Source organism: Catharus ustulatus, chromosome 2, assembly GCF_009819885.2.
Source record: "Catharus ustulatus isolate bCatUst1 chromosome 2, bCatUst1.pri.v2, whole genome shotgun sequence".
NCBI classification, from domain to species: domain Eukaryota; kingdom Metazoa; phylum Chordata; class Aves; order Passeriformes; family Turdidae; genus Catharus; species Catharus ustulatus.
In genome coordinates this window covers 35,686,709-35,714,507 of record NC_046222.1, presented here as the reverse complement: position 1 = coordinate 35,714,507, position 27,799 = coordinate 35,686,709, and the positions used below count along the sequence as shown (strand labels likewise).

At 39.7% G+C, this 27,799-nt stretch overlaps 1 protein-coding gene across 14 annotated transcripts in view; it reads right to left on the bottom strand.

Moving 5' to 3' along the window:
* The window catches only part of DLG2 (discs large MAGUK scaffold protein 2), a 1,022,753-nt gene that overhangs the window by 861,162 nt on the left and 133,792 nt on the right, over nucleotides 1–27,799 (bottom strand). For 11 of the 14 annotated variants that reach the window (XM_033052881.2, XM_033052884.2, XM_033052883.2 and 8 more), the window contains one exon: nucleotides 7,457–7,555. In XM_033052881.2, the coding sequence (XP_032908772.1) occupies nucleotides 7,457–7,555 (99 nt within the window). Of the gene's footprint in view, nucleotides 1–637; nucleotides 1,123–7,456; nucleotides 7,556–27,799 lie in introns of those variants that run through there. The other 3 variants (XM_033052895.2, XM_033052898.2, XM_033052901.2) reach the window with 2 other exon arrangements.

Below are 27,799 nucleotides of genomic sequence, written 5' to 3'. Positions count from 1 at the left end.
AGAAAGTGTCTATATTCATGTTGAGAAGAAATTGTTTAGAAGGACTGTTTCCAAACATTCCAGCTAGATCTAAAATCACTATAAGACTGCTGAATTGGGATCCAAGCATTTTTATTTTTCAGGCCTAGAGAGGCAAACTAATCTAATTTTTTTTCTGAAAAAAGCCACAATAAGCCACAAGAAACTTGCATCTCTCCAATCAGAAACACCATGACTATCTAAACTACATCTGATTGGCCTCCTTAAAATCCTAGGACCCATATAATGCCCCTTTCTTTATTATTCTTTAGTTTACAGTATAAACTGATAAGCTGAGAAAATATGTGCAGTATACCATGTATTCTGAAAGTGCTCTAGTTGCTAGAGTTATTAATAGACACAAGCACAGACTAAGATAAAATATGAAATCCTTTTCCTTTTGCTAGCAAAAAATAAGTAAAAAGCATATAATTTAGGAAGTCATATAGAAACAAACTGCATAATCTACAGATAAAGAGAACAAAATGCTTGTGGAAGCAAAGCTTATTCATCACTTTATCTTGCAACCTGACACAGTACATGCTCAATCTATTTAATTACAGGAACAGAAAAATAGCAGAGAAATATGTACACAGAACAGCAATGTTTCCAGTCCTACCTTGGTCGTGACAATGCACAGACAATCCATTCTGTAAATCTCCACAGGAGTGTATGTAAATCATAAAAATAAATCAGCAAGGGTGAGGAAAGGCTTTTGAATAGCATGAACAGAACCGGAGGCTTGAATCTGCACAGCCGGCTTTTCCAAGTGGGGCCCTCATAAGAAACTCGAGTCCTCCTCCACAATGCTAAAGGCAGTCATGATGTTCACAGGGATCAGTAAACCCACTAGAAATCGTCTCAAGCAAAACTTCCAGGTGGCTTATCAGGCTTGATTGCTGCATTGTTCAATCTGAGATCAAAATATGCTGTTGAATGGTATGCAGCCCTCTAAATGGGAAGATGAGAACCACAACAAGCACAAAAGAGCAAAAGCATCACATTTCAGCCCTAGCTCTGGTTTCACAATTCTGATCTGCTGTTTCAGTATACCCATAAGATTTCCCTTGCCAAGTCTCTCTCTCAGCCTCTCTCTCGCTCTCTCTCTCTCTCTCTCTCTCAATCTCTCTCCCTCCCGCTCTCTCCTTCCCTGTCTTTTTTTTCCTCCCCCCTTTCACTCGCTCTCTCCCTCCTCTTCCCTACTAACTCAGAGCAAGCACAAAACACACAACTATCGGGCCCATCTATCACAGTGCTGTCACTTCTCTGCCAAAACAACTGCTTTGGGTTGTAAGGGGTTTTACTGAGAGCATGATTCCTACAAACACACATTGCTGGAAGTGCATGATTGAAACATGAAGGTGCGTGCGAGAACTCGTGCGTCACAGCTACAATTGCTCAGAATTACTGGGTCAGATTCGGATTTGGGAAGTGAATATAAATAACAGCTGGATAAGGCGAACTTTAGCTATAGCAGAAAAAAAATCAGTCAGTGGAAAGAACCGGGATTTGCATATTTACACATGCACGTGGATCTGTCAAGAATAACAGTGATATAATTATAGCTTACCACTCATCGAAAAAACCCCTACATTATATACATTATTCAAAGCTTTGTAGGGGAACCTTTTCCCCCCCACCTATGAAAAATACATCGAACTTTTAATTAAAAGAAAGCATCTTTTACAACAGTGCTAAAACACTCCTTAAATTCTCTCCCAAACTTTTCTTGCATCATTGACAGATTCACAGACTTAATCTATTTATCTCATGTTCTCTATGTTTTGCTTGGAGTTTTACAGACTGTTTAAGCCCCCACAGCCCTACCTTTCTTGCAGTGATGCTGGTGCAGAGCTTGCCTTTCAGGTGTTTTACATGAATCATTCTGAGTTAGAAAGCTTGCTGTCAGCTCTTACAGGCTTCCCTCTCTTCCAGATAGAGGAAGAGAGAGAGAGAAGAAAGAGAGAGGGAGAGAGAAAGAGACTCAGAAGGGGAAAGATATGTAAAATGAAAGCTCTGGCCAAAGAGAGAGGAAAATCAATGCTCCTATTCACTGGAAAAAAAAAAAATACAGCCAACTGGACTGTTGACAGCAACAAGAGGAAATGTCTAGACACCCATACATTACAATTCACCTTTTCAACACACTGGACAGCACAATCTCCCCTGGGTGCTTCGCTGAGGATCTCTCATTCTCACTCAGAGCTAAAATATGTTTTTAATAAAATAAGTTTTTCAAGAAAATAAAAGAGTATTTAAGAGCCATCTCTCTTCCATAAATTACTCAGGTTATAACCCCAATATTCCCGTGATTGTTGGAGCAGTGAGACGCTCGCTAAATGACACATATTATTTTGCCAAAATGAGGTCACTGCTACCAAAGTTACAAAATCCATTGTGAATCAGATATGTGGTCAGAGAGCAATCAACCCTCCCCCAACTATTAAAGTCCTGGTGGCTACAGCATCTTAAAGAGAAAGTCTCCATAGCACTTAAAACTGTGTCTAAGGCTTTAACTCTGAGCAAACACTTGTGCACAAAACAAACTTTATTTGCGTTTACAGCTGTGCTAGAACCTGCAGGTTTTCTCCCTACTGAGGTTTAGTCCCATAGTCAAACAGTCCGACAAGTTTATTAAACTATAGATTGTATGAAACAGAGAACTTCCAAGCGTCCTTGAAGTAAAATCCAACTAAATGTCTCCTTAAGAGGAAATTAACCCATAAATACAGCGTAACGTAAGCCACCCTTGTGCTCTAAGTACTATTGGTTAAAAGTGAATTCAGTCAACTCTAAAAGCAGCAGATATTTTAACACTTGGGTGTAAAGCGCCCAACAGCTTGTTCTCTTCTAATTGATAGATTCAAGCTGATCTAGTAAGGTGCGAAGTATTTCATACATATAATTACCTTGGCTGCAAAATTTCATCTCAGACTTAAAACTGGCATATGGAGATGTATTTTGAAATTGGTCTCCAAGTGCATGATCTGTAAATGCTTCTACTTGCAACTCTACTTTTGTGAGATGATCCCAGTGAAATCATGATCTTATTTAAAGTTTATCTGGAAAACAGAGGGTTTCAACCCTTTGGGGATGCTTACATGTATGTTACTCACCCAGCTGCCTCAGTGTACCAAAAAGCTTCCTCCTGCACTCCTCCAATTCTTGCCTGTCACCTCCTTCCATTAAATATGACAATAAGCATTTAACAGGGCGCAATTTACACATGTGTTCCTCAAGCTTAATACATAAGTGAGCAGTTTGCTCCCTAAAATACTGCCACCTACTTGTCACCCCCACAATCTCCCATAGCCCCAGGCAAAAGGAAGACATTGTTTTGGGAATGCAGACCCCAGCTTCAAACTTCCACAGGCTGATTTTGGTTGCCAGGGCTCCTGGTCACAGCTTCTAACACACAATGACTGGCAACAGATGACTGTCAATGGGTCTCCAGTGTTTCTTCAAAGATATTATTTCCATAATAATCCATCCTAGATCCCAAAAAGAGGCTGAGCTGCTTAATTTTGTTTTTCCAACTAAACACATTTTCCATTCATTTTTTCTCCCCAAGAATAAGATTTTCAAATCTTTAGCACTCCTTTACCCTCCATTAGCAACACCTCCTTCTGCTCTAATTTCTGGAGGTCCATATCACTGCTTAGTTCTATTTTCCTCTGTTCCTCTAGCCTTCTTATTATATGTACATATGATCCTGACTGAAATCTACCATAGAAAGTCTTGACCCAGAAATAAAAAATTGAGGAGCAGCCATCTGGGGTGAAAAGACATGGTTTATAGTTGCTCATAGTCAACTTAGTGGGTAAAAAATAACCTATGTGATGAGCTCTGACTCTTGGGAAGCCTTAATACAGGAAGAATAACAACTATTTCCCACTGTGATGCCAGTGGCTCTGTGGATCACCGTGTGAAAACCATCTGCCCAGTTGACTGCTTTCTTCTCTAATTTTACCTAGGTATCTGTTTTTAAGTCATGCAAAAACCAACAATATGAGGTGAGGGGATGAAATGAGATGGTATTTTAATGCAGTTTACACTGGACAATTTGATGCTCCTTTCTGGCATTAAAGTCTTCATTGTATTCAGGTACTTCCACTTGGATAACCAAAGCAGAAGGTTTAATTAGGCCACTATATTTAGAACCAGAGCCTGCAACATCCCGCTGCATTCAATATTTGTAAAAACAAGCTCCTGTAAAAGCTAAAATCATTAGAAAATATTCTGATTTTTTTTAAATCTTTCATTATGCACCTTCTTAAACACTTCTTAAATTCTTTTGAAATCCAAATATTATAAAGTAAAAACTGTAAAGAAAAATAGATTGCTAAAAAAATTTAAAAGCACAACTGGTTTATTTTCTTTTATTCAAAGAGTAGAGATTATTAAAAAAAAAGAGCATTACATCTCCAAGTTTTGGAACAGACACTAAAAAAGGAGGCATCTAACCAGACTGTTAACATTGAATAAGTAATGTCAGCATCTTGAAAAATTTAACCAGTCACTAGAGCTCTGTGTGCACCTACACAGAGAACACATGAATACACACGTGCTCTTAAAAATATAGAGAAGGATTTATTTACTCCTAATGTATCTTAAATTGTGTATTATGGGGTACTTGTTGATATTATTACATTCCCAAGTTATATTCTCTTTCTTCTTTTCAGGTTCTATATTCCATCCAAACAAGCTGCAAATAAATACTTTCCTGATTACATCTTCAAAGAGGGCAATTGATGTAGTTGGCAAATTATGTCTTTACAGCCAGAGCTCACTTACACCACTTGAATTCAGTTCCTGTGGATCCCAGCTGGTTACTTAGCAGGTTAACATCAGGATTCAAGTGATCTAAGTATAAGTTGCAAGGGAAAATCTCATGATACAGTTTCTTTATGAAGGTTGCTTTGTGGTACATGGGAAAAAAAAAAAAAAAAGAGAGAGAGAGAAAGAAACTACTAATCATGTAGATCCTGGATACGTAGTTAAAAAGCTGTATTACAGATGAAATGTCAGAACAAATCCTTCTTCATCCAGAAAGAGAAGTTAATACAAATTTCAGAAAGCATGCTCTGTATACCTTAGTCACTCAGAATTTTAATGTAGTTGCCAGGCTGAATCAGAAGTCCAGGAGTCCTGGTGTTAATTTAAAGATTACCAAATTAGCAATTCTTCCCCTCCTAACTGCAGCAGCTCTAAGAGCTGCAGCTCTGCAACTGGCCTGAGGCCCAGAGGAGTCTCAGGCAGAAGCTATAACACGAATCATTCCCTTCACCCGTGCATGGCAAATTCCACTGCTGTTTAGCACAATCAGTGTTGGAGTCCTGACCAATTTCTCCAGCTGCTAGCTCTTCCAATGAGAATAAAGAAACTATTTTCTCTTCTGTGTTTAAGCAGACCTGATGGTAGATGGCAAAATGGGCACAGGAAGAAGGGAAAGGTGGACAGGCAGCTCCACTCCTTCACCACAAGGTCTGTGCACCCAGATGGCCACAGTGGCCTCAGGCTCAACAGCCTCGGAAAAAAAGTTTATGCTTTTCTTCTATCTATTATTTCCTATATAAATCCATAACTGTTTCCTTGTTTCACACAAATCCCTTACTCCAAATGAAACAGCAGTGCTTCAGTTACAAATGTTCTGCTGGTTTTATGCAGGCTGGGATGCTCTGCCACAGAATCACATGGTACTCAAGGGTGGTACATCCAGAAGTGGTTCTCAATTCTCAAGATCAATGGTGAATGAAGAATTAATTTCCATTCTTGAGCATTCTGCCTGGGGAAGTAAATCTAACCACCAACTGATCATCAGCAACTGGAAAGTTCTGGCACATATGTTCAAACATGTAGCTCCTCTTAAATAGCTGGGTGTCGCTGCCATAGCAGCCCTAACACTCAAACACACTCACTTGAAAAAGAAATCAGCCAAAAGGATGCTTTCAAGTGGACTGGCACACTAAACCACAAGTCCCTGGAAACAAAAACCAAACATCTGCTATCTACTATCCCATGGTACTGAGAACTGAACAAAACACCACTCACAGCTCTGGAAGTCTTAGAGTTTGGCAATGGAGTTGCCAATTTCTGGAGGTTCCACTCAGGTACACTTTGTACATGAACAGCATGAAAATGTAGTACATAGAATTGCTGATGGAGAAACATTCGGTCTGGGGTTTGCAGTGACTCTAAGTAGGAGGATAGTCCATTGTTCATCTGGGCATTCATAACAGAAATCCTGTTCTGAAATGGAGATGAGATTAACTACATCCCATGATTTTCACAACATCCTCATGGACACAATGTATTTAGGGCATATATCAAACTTTCCATAACTCCTTGCTTTGGAAAAATATAATCTTACATAAATATAAAGACAAATTTCAATGAGTATGTATGTTCTTGTATTTCAACTATCAAGAACCACCACGCTACCATATGGTACAGAAGTTTTTCTGATTGGGAAATTGGGAACAAGATAACAAAAAAACTCAGAAAATCATGTTAGAAAATTAAATCTTTAGATTTTTAAAATTAAATAAATGAAAAAATTGATCTAGAAAAGGAAATAAAGCCCATGGCAAAGCTTTAGACAAAAGGAATAATCCACAAGTTTCAACTGTTGGAAACAACTTTTGCTGAAGTCTACAAGGTACCACACAAGCATACCCGCTCAGTTAATGTCTCTTTTCTTTTTATCATGTTTCCAGCTTGCTTACTTTGAAAGAAAACTTAGCAAGTTTCTTTCATTCAAAAAGGAAAAAATACACAATGACACCAAGGCTGAAAGTCTACATAATAATATCTAAGCTCAAGGGAATTGTTCCAGCCAAGTTGTGAATCTATGTAAATAACGGAGATACTATAATGAAACACTTCTGGCTCCGCTGTTGCACGCAGCAAGACAGGGAAGTGTAACACAGCCCCTTGCCACAGCCATGAAGTAATGCTATTCAGCAGAGCTTTGTGACAGGTAACACCAGGCTGCCTATACAAAAATCATCACTTTTCTGACATTCAAATTCTTCCATACTGACTCCAGACCAAAAATAAACTACAACACACACTAAGAGACTGAAAACACCTGGAATAAAACCTATGAACTACGCAACAACTCAGACTTCAAAACCAGACTGAAATGAAACCACCTCAAGATCAGCAAATCTATAGAACCATCATCAATATGAACAAGACTTGTACATGAAAACAAAGATTAAATCCTGCCTAGGTCAGCATAGAATACCAAGGGCTAGCAATATACCACAATAAATTGGAGCCGTAAGCATCATTAAATGTGATAATGGACATGCAGTCATTCAGCAGAAATAAAAAAATCCAGAAGCTCAAATTCAGCATGTCCTACACACTTCACCTCCAGCAAAACACTAAACAAGGATTTCATTCTCCATCACAAAAAAAGAGTGGACAATACCTTTGTCTTCATGTCTACCACATAGTTTTCAAAGGTCAGCTTGTCCTTTTTGTGTTCCCCACATTGGCCAGATCCTTCTGCTCCATTGGAAGCTGCAGGCTAAAGAGCAGGGTGGGAAAAAAACCACAAATAAAGTAGCTGAGAAGTGTGCTTTAATCCAATTACATTTAAACATAAAGATTAGCATGCACACACAAAAGGGTAGCCTGTATTCAGATAAGTACCAGGTGGCTTATACAGAAGATTTTCACCTCAATGTTTCATGCAAAACTTTCTGTGTTTGATCCTATAGACACTCTCATGGAAGTCTGTGAAAATCTTAATAGGCTGAATCTGCAAGATGATGCTTATCATAATCTCTGTGTGACTTCAGAAGGCATTCAAGGTGCTCTGCAGCTCTCGGCAACAGAACATAAAGATAAGGAAGGAAAACAGTGCTCTAGCAAAAAGACCTGCTGACCGTGATGGGGCTGTCATCTGGAGTAGCTGCAGGAATATACATCTCCATACAGCAACAAACAAATTATCTGGTTTGTTTACTTAATTCTAATTCATTACATTCTCCTAAGCGAAATAATTTTTAAAAGGTTCCATGCTTGACTAGTAACCATATGTGTAAATCTTTTAAATTCAAATGTATTTTTTGTTACTTTTCCTTCATTTACATAGATTTCAATGCTTACACAAAACCCTCAAAAAACACACAGTATTTCTTCAAATAATATCTTTGGCAGAAGACATAGTAAATGGCTATATTTGTTTTTTCAATTTTCCTGCTGGAAATCTAATATATTACTGTAGATTTTACATTAAGACAGTAAATATTACAAATGACATCTCTCTTTACAATGCTCTGCCCTGCAATAATGTGCTGGAAGAGTCAGCCTTTGAATGAAACGTAATGACTGCCTCTAACTCAGATCTCAAACAATTTCTGAGCACTCTGCAAAAGCGCAAACAGGAAAGCAGGGAGGATTCCAACAGAGTTCAGCATCTTGTGTCTGTGGGTGCCCAGCATCACAAGCACCCCGAGTGATTTGGCCATCCTGTTTTAGCCTGTGCAACAGGAGTGCAGTCAATTTTAACACAACAGGCAAGAAATTGTTAGCGTTTTAAGTAGAGCAGCCTTTGCCAGCACAACTTAGAAAACAAGCCAGTGCCACAGAAACAGCCAAATCACACTCGCACGTGCAAGTGTTCTCTCCTCTGATCCTAGGTTGTTTATTTAGGGCTCTGTCCAGCAAAGGACTGAGTGCTGGCCCCAGTCCAGACAACTACTTAGACACGTGCTTCTTGCTTCACTGGAACCAGTGGATGAGTCCTGTGCTCCAGGAAAAACTGTGTTTAAAGGCTGGATCAGACCCAGCAGCCCTGCACTACATGGGGCTAAGTACACAGGACTCCAAATCCTCTCTGAGGTTACAGCTTCCCTCACATGGAGAACCACTCATTCCCTTGGCTGGTTTCTAGTCACCAAAGGGTGTTGAAGATCCCTCATTTGTAATCTGGAAAGGACTAAGGGACAAAAAGACAAGGAGGCCAAAATTGTCAAGGACAGAAGGAAACGTAGCCCAGGTCTTTTCTCAGAGCCTACAAAAAAATCCAAGCAACTCCCTAAATATTTCTTTCAGGAAGAGAAAATTGGTTTTGTGATGAGCTAAAAAGCATGCATAAAATTTTCATTTCGCTTTGCTTTCTTTTAATACCTGACATAAATATTTCGACTGTTATTATTTACAGGTGACAATATAAACTCTTCAACTCAATACATTATTTATTTGCTCTAATCATCAAGATCTAAAGGATCCTGATCCTAAAGGAGCTCAGCTCCTGCAATTTCTCTAAAAGGGTTTGAGTAGCTTCAGTTTACTTCTATGGTAACATTTATCAAATGAGTGCAGCTGCAAAATGGGATCAGAAACTTACTTTGTTTATATTTCGCATGGGGTTTTTTTCTCAAATTTTTCACCATTAGTTGGCTCCAATATTTTGAAAGAACATAAAACAATGTCATAAGATTCTATGAAATGTTTCCATTGTTTTCCTTAGGGAAATGGGTTACAAATTCCTTGTAAAGTGCAGAAAATCAAGGACATTAGGGGGGTTCAAACAGCTCAAGTAGGAGTGATTGTAATAAATCTGGAACATCTCTCTGTTCCAGTGTATTAAGGTTCACTAATCATTAGCAAAATAATATATGGCTCCCCAAACTAAACAAAACAAACCTTAGAAATCCATCAGAACACTGAGATATTTAATTCTGTGTTATGAAATGAATGGGACTGCATAATCCAAGAGAGAGAAAGCATACTTGCTGTGCATTGTGACAGATTTATTAAAAACTAACAATCTTGGATTTGAGTCATTTCTTATTCTTGATTACATGCAAGCCTCCCTTTTGAGGCCAACAAAAAGCCTATCCTGCTTAAAATTATTTGTATACTTTATAGCCAAAAGCTGCCTGCTCATGCAAAGGAAGTGTTTCAGCAACACCTCATTATTCCTGAACCATGACCAGGAGATGCAGGACTGGCAGCCCCACCATGAAACAGCACAAATGCAGTGGACAACGTGCACCATGCTCACACATCCTTGCAGGAGGTTCTGGAAATAATGACTTCAAGCTTAAACTACAATTACTGCCAAAAGTATAGAACTTTTATCACACCCCTGCATCTAGAGGGCTGGTAGTTGGAACAACTCTATCTTCCTCCTCACAGAAGAAAGCACGATCTTATTCTCGTCAAACTGGTCAGAGAAACAGAAGAGACTTCACAAGCAAATGTTACAAGGGCAAATCAAAACTTCCCCTGGTAACTTTACTCACATGGTTAGTAACCATGAGCCCTGCAGATCACACCTAAAGCAACCTCTTAATTTTGTGCAATAATTAGCACTAATCTATTTAGATTATAATCAGCAGGTACTATTTAGACCATAATCTCTTCAACACGTTTCTTTCATTGTGCAAACTCACAGCATCATTTAAATACTTATTTTAAAAATAGTAACTACATTACCTGCCTTGCTAATTTTAATGGTGCTTAGTGAAATTTTTCTGTGCTTATAACACATCTTGCAGGTAGCTGTTTAGGACATGCACAATTGACACAATCATCTGACAACAAAACTCTGGCTGATTATTTTTTGCCATAGTACATCGATATGAATTATGAAAGACTAATCACTGGTTCCACTTTCAGCAGGCAACAGGTTCCAGTTCGTGTCTGAGCCAGCAACCAGACAGAAGAAGCATCTGCCCTCACAGGCAATTACGGCTTATGGGGTTTCCATGAGTTTCTATGGGAGGTCCTCCTGCAGCAGCCAAGCCATGTAATGGTGGATGAATTCCCCAGTCTAGCATAAGAATTTATAGGATTTCCAGAATTTATACAGGATATATCAATAGGAGGAATGTATAACAATCCCCAATAGCTACCACATGTTTATTTCTCGGAGAGAAGCCCAACACTGAGAATATAAAAAATATTTTTAAAAAAACAGGAAACATACGTGCAAACTTTATTCTGCTTTTCCACATTCTAGGATATTGTTTCCAGGACTTTGAATTTATATGCATATGTGGAATATTTTCTAGGACGTACATGGTTAGAAAAGGCTTATCAGCTTTACCACGGGCCCAGGAGGTTGGGTGGAAGTGTGAGAGGAACTATAGTCCATGAGCCCAAATAAGTGTGCAACTGCTAGGGCTCAGAGAGCAAATCCACCTTGCCCTACAGAGACTGGCTTGGGGAACACTCTCCTCTATGCTTTAGCAAGAGAAATTCAAAACAGAGGCTGCCCTGAATCTCTTTGGGCACTTTGGATCACCAGTTGGCTCCAGTCTCATGAGAGCCTGTCAATAAATGCCTGCTTGCCCCAAGTGATTTGTATCAGGAAAGGAAAGGAATAAAAAAACGCAACGATTTGTTAGGTTTTTGATGCTGATATCTGTCAGGAAATCTATCATCCTGGTAACCAATGCTCCCAGAAACATATAGTGCTGAGAAATACTGCTTTTATTTAATTAACTTTTCTAGAGCAAGCATATTTGAAAATAATTAGAACATCTAAAAAGCTACATTTCAACATAATATATGCTGGAATTATGCATTTTACAGGACATTGATGTAAATTAATTCATTCAGCAGCTATGCTGGAGTAGGAAGCAACCTGAGCTGAACTGAGATGCTCAGCAGGACACTGCTAGTAGCAAAGAACAGAGCACACCTCTGTGCCAGGTACAGCCAACCTGCTCTCACTCTGCTCAAGCTGTGTGTGAACCAGAACTGGACTCAAGTCAAGTTCATCCTTACAAAGTGCCAGCAACAGCATGAGTACCTTCTGTGCCTGTGATCCTCCAAGCTCTGCACCTTTCTGCCATACCTATGCAGAGTTGACAGCTCTCTAAACGTGCTGTCAGCATCACTGGACCATAAAAAAAAGTTTTACATCTTGGATAGACTGTGGGAGACAAAGCATCATTGAGGGCTTGATGAGTTTTTCCTTCAATGCCATGCAGAGAAATAATCCTAGAGACCATAGGATGTGCTTTGCTAGTCCTATCTCTATGCTTCTTTTATTCCTTATTACAGGAAGAAATGTCATTCAACAAATTTTTTTGACAGGATGTGACTTTCATCAACATCACTGAAAACTCAGACAATTCCAGAACAGGCCATGCTAGAAACTAAAATCAGAAATATAATCCCACAGAAGTCAAGCATTTTAATTTGCCTCAGCTGGGCCTAAATTTCAATCCAGAAATAATATAGCAGAGTTTTCTTTTCTAACTCAGTTTTTCTAAGGCCCTACAGAAAGGCATAGTTCTGTGTCAGATGATTGAGATGTCAGAAAGGATTTTGTTTCCATTTCAGGGCTTCTTGTTCACTTTTTGATTACATCAAGGTTTGTTCCACATCACATTGCATTAACTCAGACTTTGCAGCTGTCTTAAGTCAGGGTGATGTTGTAGAACCCTGTAAGAATGTCCTTCAGTCCCTTCTGCACCAGTCTTCCCAATATGACCAGTAAATGTGAATGAAGAAAAATACACATTTGAGCATGGATTCTACTGTACAAATCACAAGTGTTTAAATTTATTTTTTAAGTTACTGTATTTGAAAGTGAACATAAATATTACAGTAATATTTAGTTTTCCCTGGGATTTTTTATGATTACTCTTTAACTAATATGGATTCAACCTTTCAGAAAATTTTATGACAGCCTTAAAGAGTGTTACAGCTCAGGAACAATTATCTGGCTGTGGACTTGTGTCTCAGAAAGGTCAGGATCTGATTTAATGCTGCTCCACCCTCCTGGGAGCAAATCTCGCTCTCAGTGTGTTTCTGGATGTCAGAATGTCACTGGTGAACTTTGCGTTTGCTCGTCCCCGGTACAGATTTGACCACTCATCTAACAGCTCTCATCCAAGCCATCAGTTACTGGAATAGTCAGTTTTTCTAGACTAACAAAGACGTGATTTCCCTCACTAATAATTACCTAGCTGCACTGTACTAGCAAGACAACTGACTGTCCAGGCAGGGAATGCAGGCAGGGAGGAGACACTCATGCTCATGTATCAGTTTTTCTGCTCCCAGACAGAGCTCAGATGAAGCTGGCTGGAGTCATTTGGCCCCACAAACTTAAGCCTGGTGACCGACCAGAAGACACACACAGGATTCATTTTGCTGGTCCAGACTCTGTCCCCAGCGTCACTTGTCAAAGAATCATAGAATGGTTTGGTTGGAAGGCAACTTGAAAGGTCACCTGTTCCAATGCCTCTGCCATGGGCAGATACCTTCCATTAGATCAGACTGCTCAGAGTCCCAACCAGCCTGACTTTGAATGTTTCCAGAGGTGGGTCATCCACCACTTGTCTGAAGAACCTGTCACCACCCTCATTGTGAAAAAACCAACAAAACTTATTTCTTATATATAAATCTAAATCTACCCTCCTTTAGTTTAAAACCATTGTCCCTTGTCCTAACACAACATGCTCCACAAAAAAGTTTGTGCCCATCTTTCTTATAAGCTCATTTTAGGTACTGGAAGGTGGTCTAAGGTCTCCCAGGAGCCTTCTCTTCTCTAGGTTGAAAATTCCAGCTCTCTCAGCCTGACTCCACCAGAGAGATGTTCCAGCCGTATTGTCATCTTTGTACCCATCCTCTGGACTCACTCCAACAGTCCACATCTTTCCTGGATGCAGTATTCCAGGAGGGGTTTCAGGAGAGAGAAGTAAGGGGACAGAAAAGAGAAGAGCTGGTGCAGAGCTTTATTTTTGAGCTGGGAGACAAATCAAGACTTTCGTGCATCTCCTCTCCCAGGCAGCAGAGTCACTAAGGTCACACTACGGTGGACTCTGCCATGTGTGAGGATTTGCACAGCAGGAAGGGAAAGGAGCAGGGCTCTGTGCAGCCACCAGAGCCCTTGCAAACACAAGCCTTGAGAGGGCTGGGGATCAAGTAGTCTCCCCTGCTGAGTCCTGGCACACTGAACAGCAGTGGTTGGCAGAATCTGATGTGGCAAAGGGAAAAATAAACGAGCAAAAAAAACCCCATCACAAATATGAAACTCTACTGCAAGGATGAAGAGATAAAAAATTTGCAGGTCAGATGCATGAAAATGACGCTCAAAGAATGAGACTGGACAGATTGGTTGCAGTTTTCAGGCAAAGACACACCCCAGCTGTAGCTCCATGCCAGGCAGATATCTGCCCACAAGAAATGGACACAATTAACTTACGTATTGCTGATGGGATATTTTCCAAAACATTCCTGGTAGCAGTGTTTTCAAACTCCATGGGGCAAATTTAGACACCTCTGAACATGAGAATGAATGAGATTAAAGCATTAAACAAATAAATGCATTTTCCTCAGCTCACAGGGTTCTGAGTCAGATCATTATCCTCATTCCTTTACCTTTCAGCTAACAGCCTGCACTTTGTTTGGCATAAAGAAGATAAAACATGAAGAGTAATTTGGGATATTAAAGATCTATTTCTTTCAAATAAAGCAGAAGCTATTACTGAACTCTTTATGAAGGCTGGAGGAAAAGGATTAGAAAAATTAAAAGGCCGAACATAATTAATGAATGCTCATTTAGAATTCACTATCATAAAATATCTTGGAAGCAAAACCTACAGCTGAAGACGGCAGGCTGTATGCAGAAACAAGCTCTGGAAGGAGCTCCATGTGCTCTGCATCAAACTGAGAAGAAAGCCAGAGAGCTGTGATTGCTGGGAGATCCCCTCAAGCATGGAGTAATGACACCTGCCAAGAGGCCCTGAAAGCAGAAAGGTCATCTGCAGCAAGAGTGATGTGCCAAAGCACAAGGTTTGATTCCAGTTGTGCCCACCTGCACACATTTTATTTGTTAGCTGCAGTGGACTCCCTCCATCCACACTTTAGCTCATACTAGTGAAATCACAATCTTCTTGTGAAAATACAAGTAGACCACAGCTGGAAACAAATGCAAATACTTGGAAACAGAAAAAAAAATAAATAAAAAGAAAGTAAGTCATTAATTGTAAGGAAAAACATGACTAATGATTTTAAATTAAATAATCTTTGCATGCTATTTTAATTAGCAAGAATAATGTTTATTTTACTTACATAGAAGTTCTGGATACATAAATTCCAACCTACATATTTCAGTTGCCATAACAACTTGATACATTTATTCTCTTGTGTCATTTTTTATTGCATCAGTGTAGATTTATATTTTTTTTAACAACTAGGAAAGTTAAAAAAAAAAAAAGGCCAACTGCTTTTGTTGCTATAATAACACACTATTTTTCAATTGTGCTTTTCATATTTAATTCTTCTTGAAACCAATATAATTTTTCTCCAAAGATGCTCCTGGCACAGTTTGGAAAATTCCCTACCAATTTCAGGGCTCAGTGTTGGGTCTGTCAAAAATCCCAAGGATATGTACAGCCTTTTAGCTCAACTGCTACTTCAGCAGTCTCCCTTAGGATATATATCTTGAGGTCAAGTTCTTAACAGAAGACCTACACAGTAAGTCTGAGTCCTCAGTTTGTGCACTTTCCCCCGAAAATCAGAAATAAATTAAATGAACATCAGACTCTCCAGAAAGGTGCACAACAGATTTGAGGCAGCAAACATAACTGCAGAGATGCAATACACAAATCACTGCAGTGTGCTCCAGGCCAGGAGGATCTCACAGAGCAGTTTCTACATTTCATACACACTGGTGTAGCATAGCACATGATGAGCTTAACTACACTTTTATCCAGGAGCAGAACTGGTTCCTAAACTCTCAGGGCTCCAAGGATTTGGGTCAAATCTCATCAAGGTACAGTCAAATAGCACTATGGTGGAAGGAATAGAGAGGATGAGGACAGCCTTTGTCCTTCCCTCTGCGCAGTGCAGCAGACAGAGCCTGCTGTTGCCCACTGACCCTTCCCAACTCTGCATCCCTGCAAATAGACCCTTTTCAATTAAATTGCAATTACCTAACTTCTGATGTTGCATTTCCATCTGGTTCCCTGTAACAGTCATAATGAGAGAGACTCCATTAATTAGCATCAATTATATTAAGGTGCAAGGTGAGGAACTGCTTGGTTACCATTGTTCCATACAGCTGGCATGGACTGAGCTCACATTAGAGATAATAGGGCAATAATGAATGTAAGGGTAGAGTTTTTGATGGAGAAGGACTTAGTGAAATGGCTCCTGTGAGTTGCCTTGGCCTCTGGGGACAGCTCTTTTTCTATTCCTAACTATACCTCTACTTTGGTCAGGAGAGAGAATGGTTGCTTTCAAAGGACTCAGTTGTCAAGAGATGAGTCTGCATGTGTGTTACCACACAGAGCTTAGGACAAGATCTAGTTTAGGACAAGATTGCAGCCTTTCAGTACATAGAGAGGCCACAAGACAGCTGGAGAGGCACTTTTGACAAGGGCATGTCCCATGTGATGGGACAAGTTAGAATGACTTTAAACAGAAAGAGGACAGGTCTAGGTTGGACACTAAGAAGAAATTCTTTACCAAGAGACTGGGTTGAGGCACTGGAACAATTTGCCCAGAAAAGCTTCAGATGCTCCATCTGTAGAAGTGTTGAAGGGCAGGTTGGATGGGACTTTGTGTAGCCTGGTCTACTGGAAAATATCACTGTCCATAGCAGGGGGTTGGAACCAAAGGATCTTTAAGGTCCCTTCCAACCCAAACCCTTCTGTGATTCAAACTCAAAACAGGAGAATGTACTGCATGATAACCTTGCAGGAAATATGCTTAAATAAGAAGTCACTCAGATAAATGGATTCTGATTTATCTCATGATGTGCTGCAGGTCCATAGCAAATCCAAGAATAGAAACCAATCTCCTGTCTCCTCCACTGGCCCACACAGATTCTTCCTATTTACACACACCTCCAGAGAAATTACAGAGGAGGGAGCTATCCACATTTCACTTGAGATTAAATTTTGTGCTTTTTCTTGCCAGAAATGGTGAAATTAAGTCAGTCTACTCAATCGCAGTAATAAAACCAGTTCCATTTTGAGAGCAGGATTGATGTATTATAAAGTGATATTTAGGATGACCAAAGGTGTTTTACACTAATACAAGAATATAAATCCTGTATTAAATAAAAGAAAAAAGAACCTCAAACTACCAACAAAACCACAAAATTAAAGCCTTGAATAATATTGTCATGACTTTTACTTCTCAAGATAGTTTTGCTTAAAGCATCCTAAATCTTGATAAAGAAGAATATTTGTTTCAGCCAGAGCCATAGGGAGGGGAAATAAGCAGTGGCTGTCATTACAGTGGCAAGCTGCCTTGCTAAGTCATGGCTGCAGAGCTCCACAATCATATATACTCATGCTGACATGCAAAAAGACTGCAGCTAAACAAAACCTTTGGCAAAACACAGTGCCATATCTCTTCATCCAGCTTCCCTCCTACAAAGCATTAGAAAATGCTGCACACCAATACATATCAAAGGGCAAGGTCCCAAAAGGTAAGTCAAGCAGAATGAATCAGCTCATTAAACTGCAGAATACATCATCACACTCCCTAAATGTTGACAACCAGGTAACAAAGCGAAGTGAAAGGGAAAACAACATTCCCTAAATTCTTTGCAGAACATTGGGCTCCATGGATCTGCCAATGTTTGGCAATTTCCTTTGTGAAAACTGTCATGACCTCCATGCTGGATAAGAATCTTTCATTGCCTAATGGGGAGATGGCAGAAACTTGTATTTTGTATGAGGACTCCAAGAACTATTAACATTAGCCATTGACCAAGGTTATTAAAAAATTATGGACTGTACAGGGGTTTGGGCTTCTGTGAGCTTTTAGAAGCACAGAAGCATAAGGACTAGTGAAACTTAATAAAATAAATTTCATTGTCAACTGCAACCTGACACTGAGAAAAGGAGCAGATGCTTATGAACCAGGCAATGCCAAGAGTTGTAGGGAGGAAGTCTCCTAGTCTGTGCGATGCCCTTTCCACTCATTCTACCTTGCACAGGCCATAAGGATCCTGGACCAGGAATCCTTCAGAGGTACCAGCTCGAGCTGACCTGAGAAACAGTGCCCCTGTCACAGCTCACTGACACCGAGGTCTAAATGACACTATCATAAGGGAAACCCTGGATGAGGCAATAAACCCAGTCTAAAAATTGTCTGAGTGCAACAGCTCATACAAACACTACAACTCTATGCATTTGCAATGTGTCCCTGCAGCTTAGGTAAGGCCTTCTCCTTTTGCTGGGATGTTTCTGCCATCAAGGAGGCTGGTTAGGGTAGAGATGTACATATAAACTTGGAAGAATGTCAGATGGCAATACTTTCACTGCTGATGAATATTTGCTTGAAACATCCCAAATCACCTTTATGTCCTTTACCACCTTTACTCAACAACCTCACTTCTCATTTGCAGGGACTCAAATTCGAATTCTAGTTGTATTCAGAAGCCTCACAACAATCTGGATATTTGTTAATGCCAAAGAACACAGATCTCTGTGCTATTCTCTATATCTAGCTGTCCTGGTTTCAGCTGGCATGGAGTTAATTTTCTTCCTAGAAGCTGGTACAGGGCTGTGTTGTGGATTTAGGATGAGAATGAAGTTGATAAGACATTGATGCTGTAGTTGTTGCTAAGCAGTGTTTACACTGTGCCAAGGACTTCTCTGTTTCTCACACCAGCCCACCAGCAAGAAGGCTGGAGGAGCACAAGAACCTGGGAGGAGACAGCCGGGACAGCAGACCCCAAGTGATCCAGAGGATACTCCACACCATATGGCATCATGCTTAGTATGTAAGCCAGGGGGAAAGCTGGCCATGGGTCACTGCTCAGGTCACTGGTCAGCAGATGGAAGGTGTAACTTGGTTTGTATATTCAAAATCTTTATTAGTGTTGTTATGACTATTCTCTCTTCCATTTCTGCTCTGTCAAACAGCTTTGTCTAAAATCACTTTCCCCCCCCATTCTCTCCTTCATCCCATTAAGAAGGGGTGAATGAGGAAGGGGTTGTGTGATGTTTAGCTACCTGACAGGTTAAACCAAAACAGCAACCTCCATCTTGACAACCTATTACATAATTACCTACACCAAGTTAACACCACATTTATATTCAGCTTATAAACAAAGCTGAAGCTAGGCAAGATCATCTTCTTGACACGTTTTTTTGTGCAGTACTTAGTCAAACAGGGCTCAGTAGAGGTGCCCCTAAAAGAGATGGTAAATTCTAATATTGCTCTTTTGAAGGCTGTGGGCAAAATTTTCATTTCTCCTACTAAGACAAATACTTGCAGTCAGTAATTTCATGGTTTGGAAACAACCCCATGTCTATTTTCTTAGCTATGGTTAACTAAGAATACTCTTTTGGACATCCTGATGATACTTCACAAAAGCAATCCAAAGCCTCTATTCTCTTCTTGCTGAGCTGCAACAAAGCCCTGTGAAGTCAGGCACAAAGACCGGTTTTCCAAGATCATTACAATTTGAGCATTCTCTGTTCAGCATTAAGCAAGGATGTCAGATCAGTCCTCTCCTCTGTGTGATGACTATCCAGAGAACAGAGCACCAATAAGGTGGTGTTTGGTCCTTGTCCAAGGGTAAGAGGATCTCCAATTGCAAGCAAAAAGAAATATGTGATGATTCTAAACCTCAAAAGCAACAGAATTTTTTTGTTCACTGAGAGTGCAAAGATATCTGTGTTTACCAGGCACATTCCCAAGATGGGGAAAAAAAACAAGGAATCAAAAAAATAAATTGATATTGCATTAAGAAGCAGCATTCATAAATACACCTGTGACTGCAGAAGATGGACTGTTTCAGGCAACAATGTATTCATCATCCTGAATACTGCAATATCTAATTACAGGCTTGCTGCTGACCTAGCAAAGATACCGTTGGGTGTGCCAGGAGCATTTTCTGCCCAAAAAAGTACAAGATAGCTCAAAAAAAGAATACTGATTACATAAGTGATGGCATATGTCTGTCATGAATCTTCCTACTGCTTAGGAAGACATAAAGTTGCCAGTTTTGTTATCTCTGCTTTTCTACAAACTAACACAACACCAGAAAATGTGTGAGAGACGATACCAGCTTGGTGTAATGACTGACCCAAAATCTCTCAAGGGATCCTTTCACTCCTTCTTGTGGTAATTAACCAATTCACACAGATCAAACTTTTTTTAGTGGTTCAGTAAAGCAAAAATAATTTAAAAGTTACCATTGCTTTGTTTATGCCAGAAGTTTCAAAAGCTGCCTTCTGAGGAAATCCACTGTGTCTGTTACTGCTAATTCCATTTTTTTCACCTTGCACTACAGCTGTTTGACTTGTGTCAGAAAGAGACACCATGACTACTTGAAAGTGCTGAGCTAAAATATATATGTATGTATATATATAGTGACAGGGCACAGCATTTCTGAAAACCAGGTAGGCTCCCCTACACTTCTGAAAAGAACTGGAGGACCACGGAAAACGTTATTATTTTGGTTTGTCCTTTCAGAGAACAAATGCTATACAGCTACAGCAATGAACTGAACACCACTGTCTGGGCTATAACTGTTGAGCAACAGGCTCAGAAGGCTGCCCTCACATCAGGAAAGTACAAGCAACCAGACATATCAGCTGAGGTGCAGCCAGAATGCTGAATCCAGTCAAAAGCACAGAGATCCATTTGCACCTTCAATCATTTTTCCCACTGGTTGTGTGCAGGCTGATGGAATTGTGAGATCCAGTTAACCCGACATTTTGCAGATATGAGATATTTGAACAATATTAAAAATTCCATTTCTGAATTCATCTATAAAACTGGTTTTCTGGGTTGGGGGAGAAATAGGCACCACACAGAGACACAAGCCAATACCCAGCACAAGATCTGGTTTGGGTTAATACATGAGGGCTCTGCTCTATTAAACTGTCCATTTCAGTCTAAGACAAGAGAAACTGGAGAAGCAAGAGCAAACAGTGGGACAATATTGATCACAGAGGAGGAGAATACTGCAGTAGGAATGCTTGCTATGACTACAACCACCTCTCTTTTGGGACAAAACACAGTTTTGAAGATGAAACGAGATGAAATAGTCACATAATCTCTCTGAAAAGTTTCTGTGCACTGGGGGTGACAATACCAAGAAAGCTGCTCACTGAATAGGTCATGAAGAGCTGAAGTAGCAGACATGGAAGTCAGGAGTTAGTGAGGTACAGGAGTAGACATGCAGAGAGATGACAGACCTTAGGAATAAGACAAAGAGGCAATTGATGGTGGAAGGGTGGAAGTTAACAGAGGCAAGGCAAATGTGGTCAGAGAAATTAACTCAGAAAGTGATCTCTATGAAAACATTGTCCATTTGGATGGATAAATGGATCAAGATTACATAGGAAAAAGAAACATATTCCTAAAGGCTCTTTTCAAGAAGGAGGAGAGTGACAAAGGGTGAAATTCATCCTTCATAGTACACAAAGGTCTAGACAAGTGCTTAATTCACAATCCAGCTAAATATTATAATGGCAAACAAGCAGTAATTCGTCTCATCTCTAAACCAGGGCAGCTTTCACTATAACCTGTGACAGATTCAAGTGGTACAAGTGAGGATCAAGGACAAGCAATTGTGTAAATGCACAAGTTGAAAACACACTAAGTCCCATGTTTCTAGTACTTGTCTAGTATTTGTGACTGTACTACAAAAAATACTACTATGAAAATAAATTATATTTTCAAGTTGACAGCTTCCCCTTAATTCACCAGGTTGTTACTCTGGGTATTGTATTTACTATTTGCTAAAACCTGAAAGTATTTGTTTCAGATTATAAAAAAACTAAACAAAAGAGGCTGGAAATTTTCTCTTTCATATATATTTATCTTACTGAGCAAAGATACATTCATCTATCCAAGAAATCAGTCCCAGGGTGACCTTTATGTGATCCAGAAGTCTTGGGGTGATATCATTCTTTATTCTTGGGAACCATTTAAGAAACATTTTAATAAAGAAGTATTGGGAGACAGCAGAACTATATAATGGACTCTTAAATCTCTATGGAGACCTATGTCCTTTGCACATGGAGGGCAGTGAATTCTCTTGCTTAGTTGCTCAGATTGGTGAAAAATCAGAATTAATAAATGTGTAAGTAAGACAAATTGTTCTGAAATATTTTTAGAATGAATCTTAACTAGAGTACATTTGTCCCTGAATATCAATTTTACAGAACCCTTACAGCTTTATAGGACAAAGAAGCATACTTTAGGAGCTGATGTGCTTGTTTTTGCAGGTAGCTAAAATATAACTTCTCAGAATCTTATTAGAAGCAATGAATTATATCACAAACTGTTCAGAGGAACTGCTAGCTTGTTGCAGAAGCCTCTTGGGACATTCTGATATTTTTATGTTAATTTTTTCAGACTAATCTGGTATTCTCTTGTTGAAACATATCATGGTTTAGAAAAATAATTTTAGAAAAAATATTTAAAATTGCAAGAGCTTTTTGTCAAGTGAGATTTTCAAACTAGATCTATAATTTTTGACCTTGATACACAGAAGTGGAATTTACACAATAGTCTGACCTCAATGCTTATCATAATAGAGACTCACTGCTTAATTAAAAGTTTGGCTCATTCTGTATGCTGGTTGAAACTCAGGCACATTTTCATTGGGGAAAATTATTGTTTCTGGTCCCTTGCAGCTGTTCTGGCCTGCTCCCAATCCTTTGCAGATGTAATAACAAATCACAGATCAAAAAACTGCCTAGAGGTTGTTTGATAGGCATATTATATAAACATGAAAAAAAAAAAAAACCCAACCAAATAAACCTGTTGTGGAGGATGTAACTCTTTCATCAATGCTTATCTGGTTTAATTTAATATCAAGGTACCAGATCCATCCCACTAACATTAGTAGAAAACAATTATTAAACTAAACAATCAGATCAGGACATATGAAACCAATGAGTCCTCTAAACCCTCATGCAAGGCACACCAGTACGATCATGATGTTCAATTAAAATCATAGAATCATAAATATCTGCAGTTGGAAGGGATCCACAGGGATTATCAAACCCAATTCCTGGCCCTGCACAAGACAGCCCCAAGAGTCATACCATGTTCCTCAGGGTGCTGTCCTTCTTGAACTCTGTCAGGCTTGGTGCCTTGGAAGTGATCACTTCCCTGGGGAGTCTGTTCCAGTGCCCAGCCCCACTCTGGGTGAAGAAGCTCTTCCTAATATCCACCCTAAACCTCCCCCCACATAACTTTTAGCCAGTTCCTTGGGTGTTATTGCTGGTCACCAGAGACAAGAGGTCAGTGCTGCTCTTTGTGAGGAAGTTGCAGACTGCAGTGAGGTCTCCCCTCAGTCTCCTCCAGGCTGAACAGACCAAGTGCTCTCAGCCGCTCCTCATGCAGCTTCCCTCAGGACCCTTCACCATCCTCATGGCCCTCCTTTGGACACTCTCCAATAGCTTAATGTCTTTCTTATCTTGTGATGCCCAAAACTGCACTTGAGGTGAGGTTGCCCCAGCTCAGAGCAGAGCAGGACAATCCCCTCCCTTGCCCAGCTGGCCATGCTGTGCCTGATGCACCCCAGGACAGGCTTGGACCTCCTGGCTGCCAGGGCACTGCTGAATCATGTTCAGTTTGTCATTAATCAGTAACCCCACGGCCCTTTCCCCTGCATTGCACAAAATGAGAGGAAACAAAGGAAAAGGCTTTTTATCATGAGTATGTCTAACTATGCAAACACAAGGAGATGGCAGAAGTAGAATGATGTCTAGTTCCAAGCCTTGTCCAATGGGAGAGAAATTGCCTGTTTAGAAAGTGGCATGAAATGTATATTGCCCTACTTTCAGCATCATAAGAGCATTTCCATCCACAGGATGACACTGTTCTGCATAGACACATCTTGGTTTAAAACTGAACCCTTGGCCTGACCATATTAAAACACATTCAGAAGCAACTCTAAAATGACATTTAACAGACGCTCTGGCACTCAAGTTATTGACAAGCTACAGAACAAATAACAAATTTATAAATAGAGACCCAGCATGGATACCCAGTATGGGCAAGGCATTTAGCTGCAGCTGGTAATAAATAAGGGTTTAAATAATGCAGTGACTTTTCAGTTACCCATTTCTAAACATTAGTCAATCCAGTTGAGAAGGCAAGTGTATAAAATAACCTCTGCAAGTAAACTTTAATAGCACATAAAAAATAAAATTACAAAGCTACTTTATTTTAAAAAACAAAACAAACCCTAATAAACACAGATCTAAGCTTCACCATTATTGTTCAATTACCTAGTTAGGGTCGTTACACATGCTTGGGTGCAAAAGGAACATGACTAGCAAAAGACACACCAAGATGTCACTTATACTGTACCCCTGAAAGAGACTGCTGCTGTCTTGAAGAAGAACTTAGTGCCAAATAGAATTACTTGGGAATTGGCTCTGGCACAAAATCAACCCACAGACACAAATTGCATTTGATCAGATAAATGTATACTATAGTACTAAATCTAGTGAAGAAACAGATGCATAAAACTCAATGTTTTGAACCCTTCTAATGAAACATTATGGTTGATCATACCTAATGACTCTTGCATATTAAGTATAATCACTTAAACAGAATCAAATGTGGCTCCTGGGAGTAAATCAAGCCATACAAATTAAGCTGTACCCAGTCACAAACAAAGAAAACAAACTAAATTCCAGAGAAGAGACTGAATTTTAATAGGCCCATATAGAAGGGGCTGCAGGTCCATGTTTTTTAGACAAGCTGTTAGTGTGAAACAGATTAATGGTATGTTAATTGCTTCAGGCATAAGATTTTTAAGTGAGGGTTTTACTACTGCAACTTTTAACAAGCCAGCACTTAGAGGACAGAGAAGTAATTAAAGTGTTTATAATAGCTCAGTACAAGGATAGCAGGCATTCCTGAAGCAAACATTTATAAGAGGATTCTTTTTGTACGATGCAATTAAATCTATTTGCAAAACGAGCCTCTAAACATAAGAAATGCACGGAACAAGAATTAAATAAAGAACTGGAACCTTTGGGGACCATGTCAAAGCAATGATCCCACACTGTGCTGAATGAAGATTGTACATGTGAGATCAGGGTGTGATGACCAAACTTGCACAGCAATTGCAAATGATTATCATTCAATATGGCAAAATATCTGCACCATATGCCCTACAAGTAAATAGTCTTTTCATGTAGTGATACAGGAATAGGCAGGCCTTCAGATCCCAAATGTATATGTAAGTGCAACAGCATAGTATTCCTTCCCTTCACCTCAGCTTTCCATCTAGATTAAGGTCAGTACACTGCTGACCAGAAATAAGCAGCACTGAAAACCAAATTAAAAGACACAGAGGTTAAAACAAGGGTAAATTTATGTCTTTTAATGAGTGCCTGGAGCTGAGCACAAGCCTGCAGGCTTCAAGCAGTGTCTATTGTCATACTAAAGAGCAACTCCATTTTTGTTTTACCAGATGGATTCCTCCATCTAGGTGGGGGTTTTTTGGTGCTTTTTGGGGGGGTTTCTTTGGTGTTTTTTTGGTGTTTTGGTTTCGTTGTTTTTTGTGGGTTTTTTTTTTTGTTCTCCATTATTTTTTAAAAAAAACTGTATCTATCAATTCAATTTTGTCTATCTACACAATGCTTGAGTGAGAGACATCCTTTTGCTAGTGACTGATTATTGCAATGCAGAGAGTCCTGGGAGGGAAGAAACATTTTTCCCAGGCTAGTAACCATTTGCTAAGCAGAGGAGTTGGGCTCAGACCTGCATACCCACTCTCAGGCTGCAGGATCACACTAATACTGCTGCACAGACAGCAGAGATGGACAACACCTTTCCCCAGACTTATCTGGAACTGGGAAGGGAGAGACCACTTCTCAAAGCAGTGGAAGACCTGAATTTAAACCACTTTTAGCTCAATTCCTATCTCACATTTTCTAAGGGTGAAAAGAAATGTCTTCTTTTTCCAACAGGAACAATTTAAGAGCCATAATTTCAAGAAAACGCTTTCAAGCTGTGAATGCTGGTCTTATAAACCTTGGTCCAAAGAAGTAATGAGGCTCTTTGGCAGAGATGAAATTACAAACAAATCTTGTCTTCATGATTTCCAGCAGCAGATTGGGCACATCCCCAGTCAGCTGCGGTGAATACCATGCTGAATGTTTATAAAATAAGGTAAGGCTGAGTTTCCCACACTGAACACTTTCTTGTGCTTCTAGTTCAAACAAATTCAGATTAGACTTGCAAAACAGCTAAAGCACCCAATATACAGGCTTGGTCTTTTCTGACTCTTTCCTGAGCATCTGCTCCTGGCCCCCACTGGAAGCCAGGTACCAGGCTGTATGGGGAGATAACTATTGCTTGGTTTAAGCCAAAGCAGATGCTTTATTACTGCAACTTGCAATGACTCAGCTTTAAAGTAGTTGAGATCCTCAGCAACTCTGGAGGCATGTTATCTTTGTAGCACCACATCTACACATCTACAGCTATGTTCTCTAGGTACGTACCTGGCATTTGTTTGTTCACAAATGAACATATGTCAGGACCATATCAATCAGCCCCATGTCTAAGCACTGTCAGCATCCACAAACTCCACGTTTCTGGCATCCTTTCACAACCTGCTTAGTTAGGTGAACTCCAGCTACACTTCCTCCCCTGTGTGTCACCAACCCTCCCACTGAATGCAACATCCCGCATCCCCTAAACGAGTTTGAGAGGAATGAACATACGGCTCCCTGGGATATAGTGGGCATTTGAAGTGGAGTTCTTAATATTTTCTGTTAAATCCTCCCCCTCCCAGATTTAAATATATGTATGGTGACAATGGGGAGGTGGAAAAGAGCGAAAACAGAGAGAAGGGCTTTGCATTTATGACTTTTCAACACTAGTGTTTGTGCACTTGCTGGGGAGGGACAGTTCCACCCTTGGGTATGCTAAAGACAAAACAGCCTAGACTTCAGTACTTGTCAGACCATTAATAGAGCTGTAAATTCTAAGTTATAAAGCCACGTGTCAATACTCTGTCCCAATAAATATTTAATTATTCCACAGAAATGGGCAACATCCCAACAAGAAAAAGCTAATACCTACCAGCATAATTCTTAGTGCACTCTTATAGGTGAGAAGAGAAACACTATCAGCTCCTCTCTGGTCAAGAAGGGAGCTGTACATGGATTTCCACATCCTTGGAAAACATCCTAACCAAATAGCTTCTCCATAAAGAAAAAGGTATCAGCAGTGCCTTCACCCACGTTGTGAGAGCCATCTAACTGTGGTCTTATTTACAGAACAGAGATCACAATTCTGAACAATAATCAGGATAAGGTATCAACATCTTGATGATGCAGATTTTAAGGGAATGACATCTTGTCCCACATTTGGAATTCATTTTTTGTTAGTTTATAGGTGTATTCTGTGTTCTGTGGACTTTAATCCTGAACAACTGTTTCTGCCCATGCAGTGCCCCACACATATGGTCCTTAACTGATATCTCCATATGGCGAGACACCTCAAACACTGTAACTCCCAGTTCCCTTTCATTACTTAGTTTTTAAGTTCTCTTCTCAAATTTTAAATACAGTCCTTCAGGAAGCACACAGAACAGTAAGAAATTAAAACCTGCAGTTCCCAACTCCTGAGTTAGTATTTTCATTAATGCATAAATCTTTCAAAGTAGTCTCCAGAATTTTTTTTTTTATATACTTGGAGATATATATAGAGAGAAATAGTGCCCATGCTGCCAACACTAATTGCCTTTCACAGTGCCTCAAGGATTTTGTTTTGGAAACTAAAATATTTCATATCTCTAAGTACAGCTCCTTTGAGAAGAGTCCAAGACAATTAAATATTTTCTATCCCA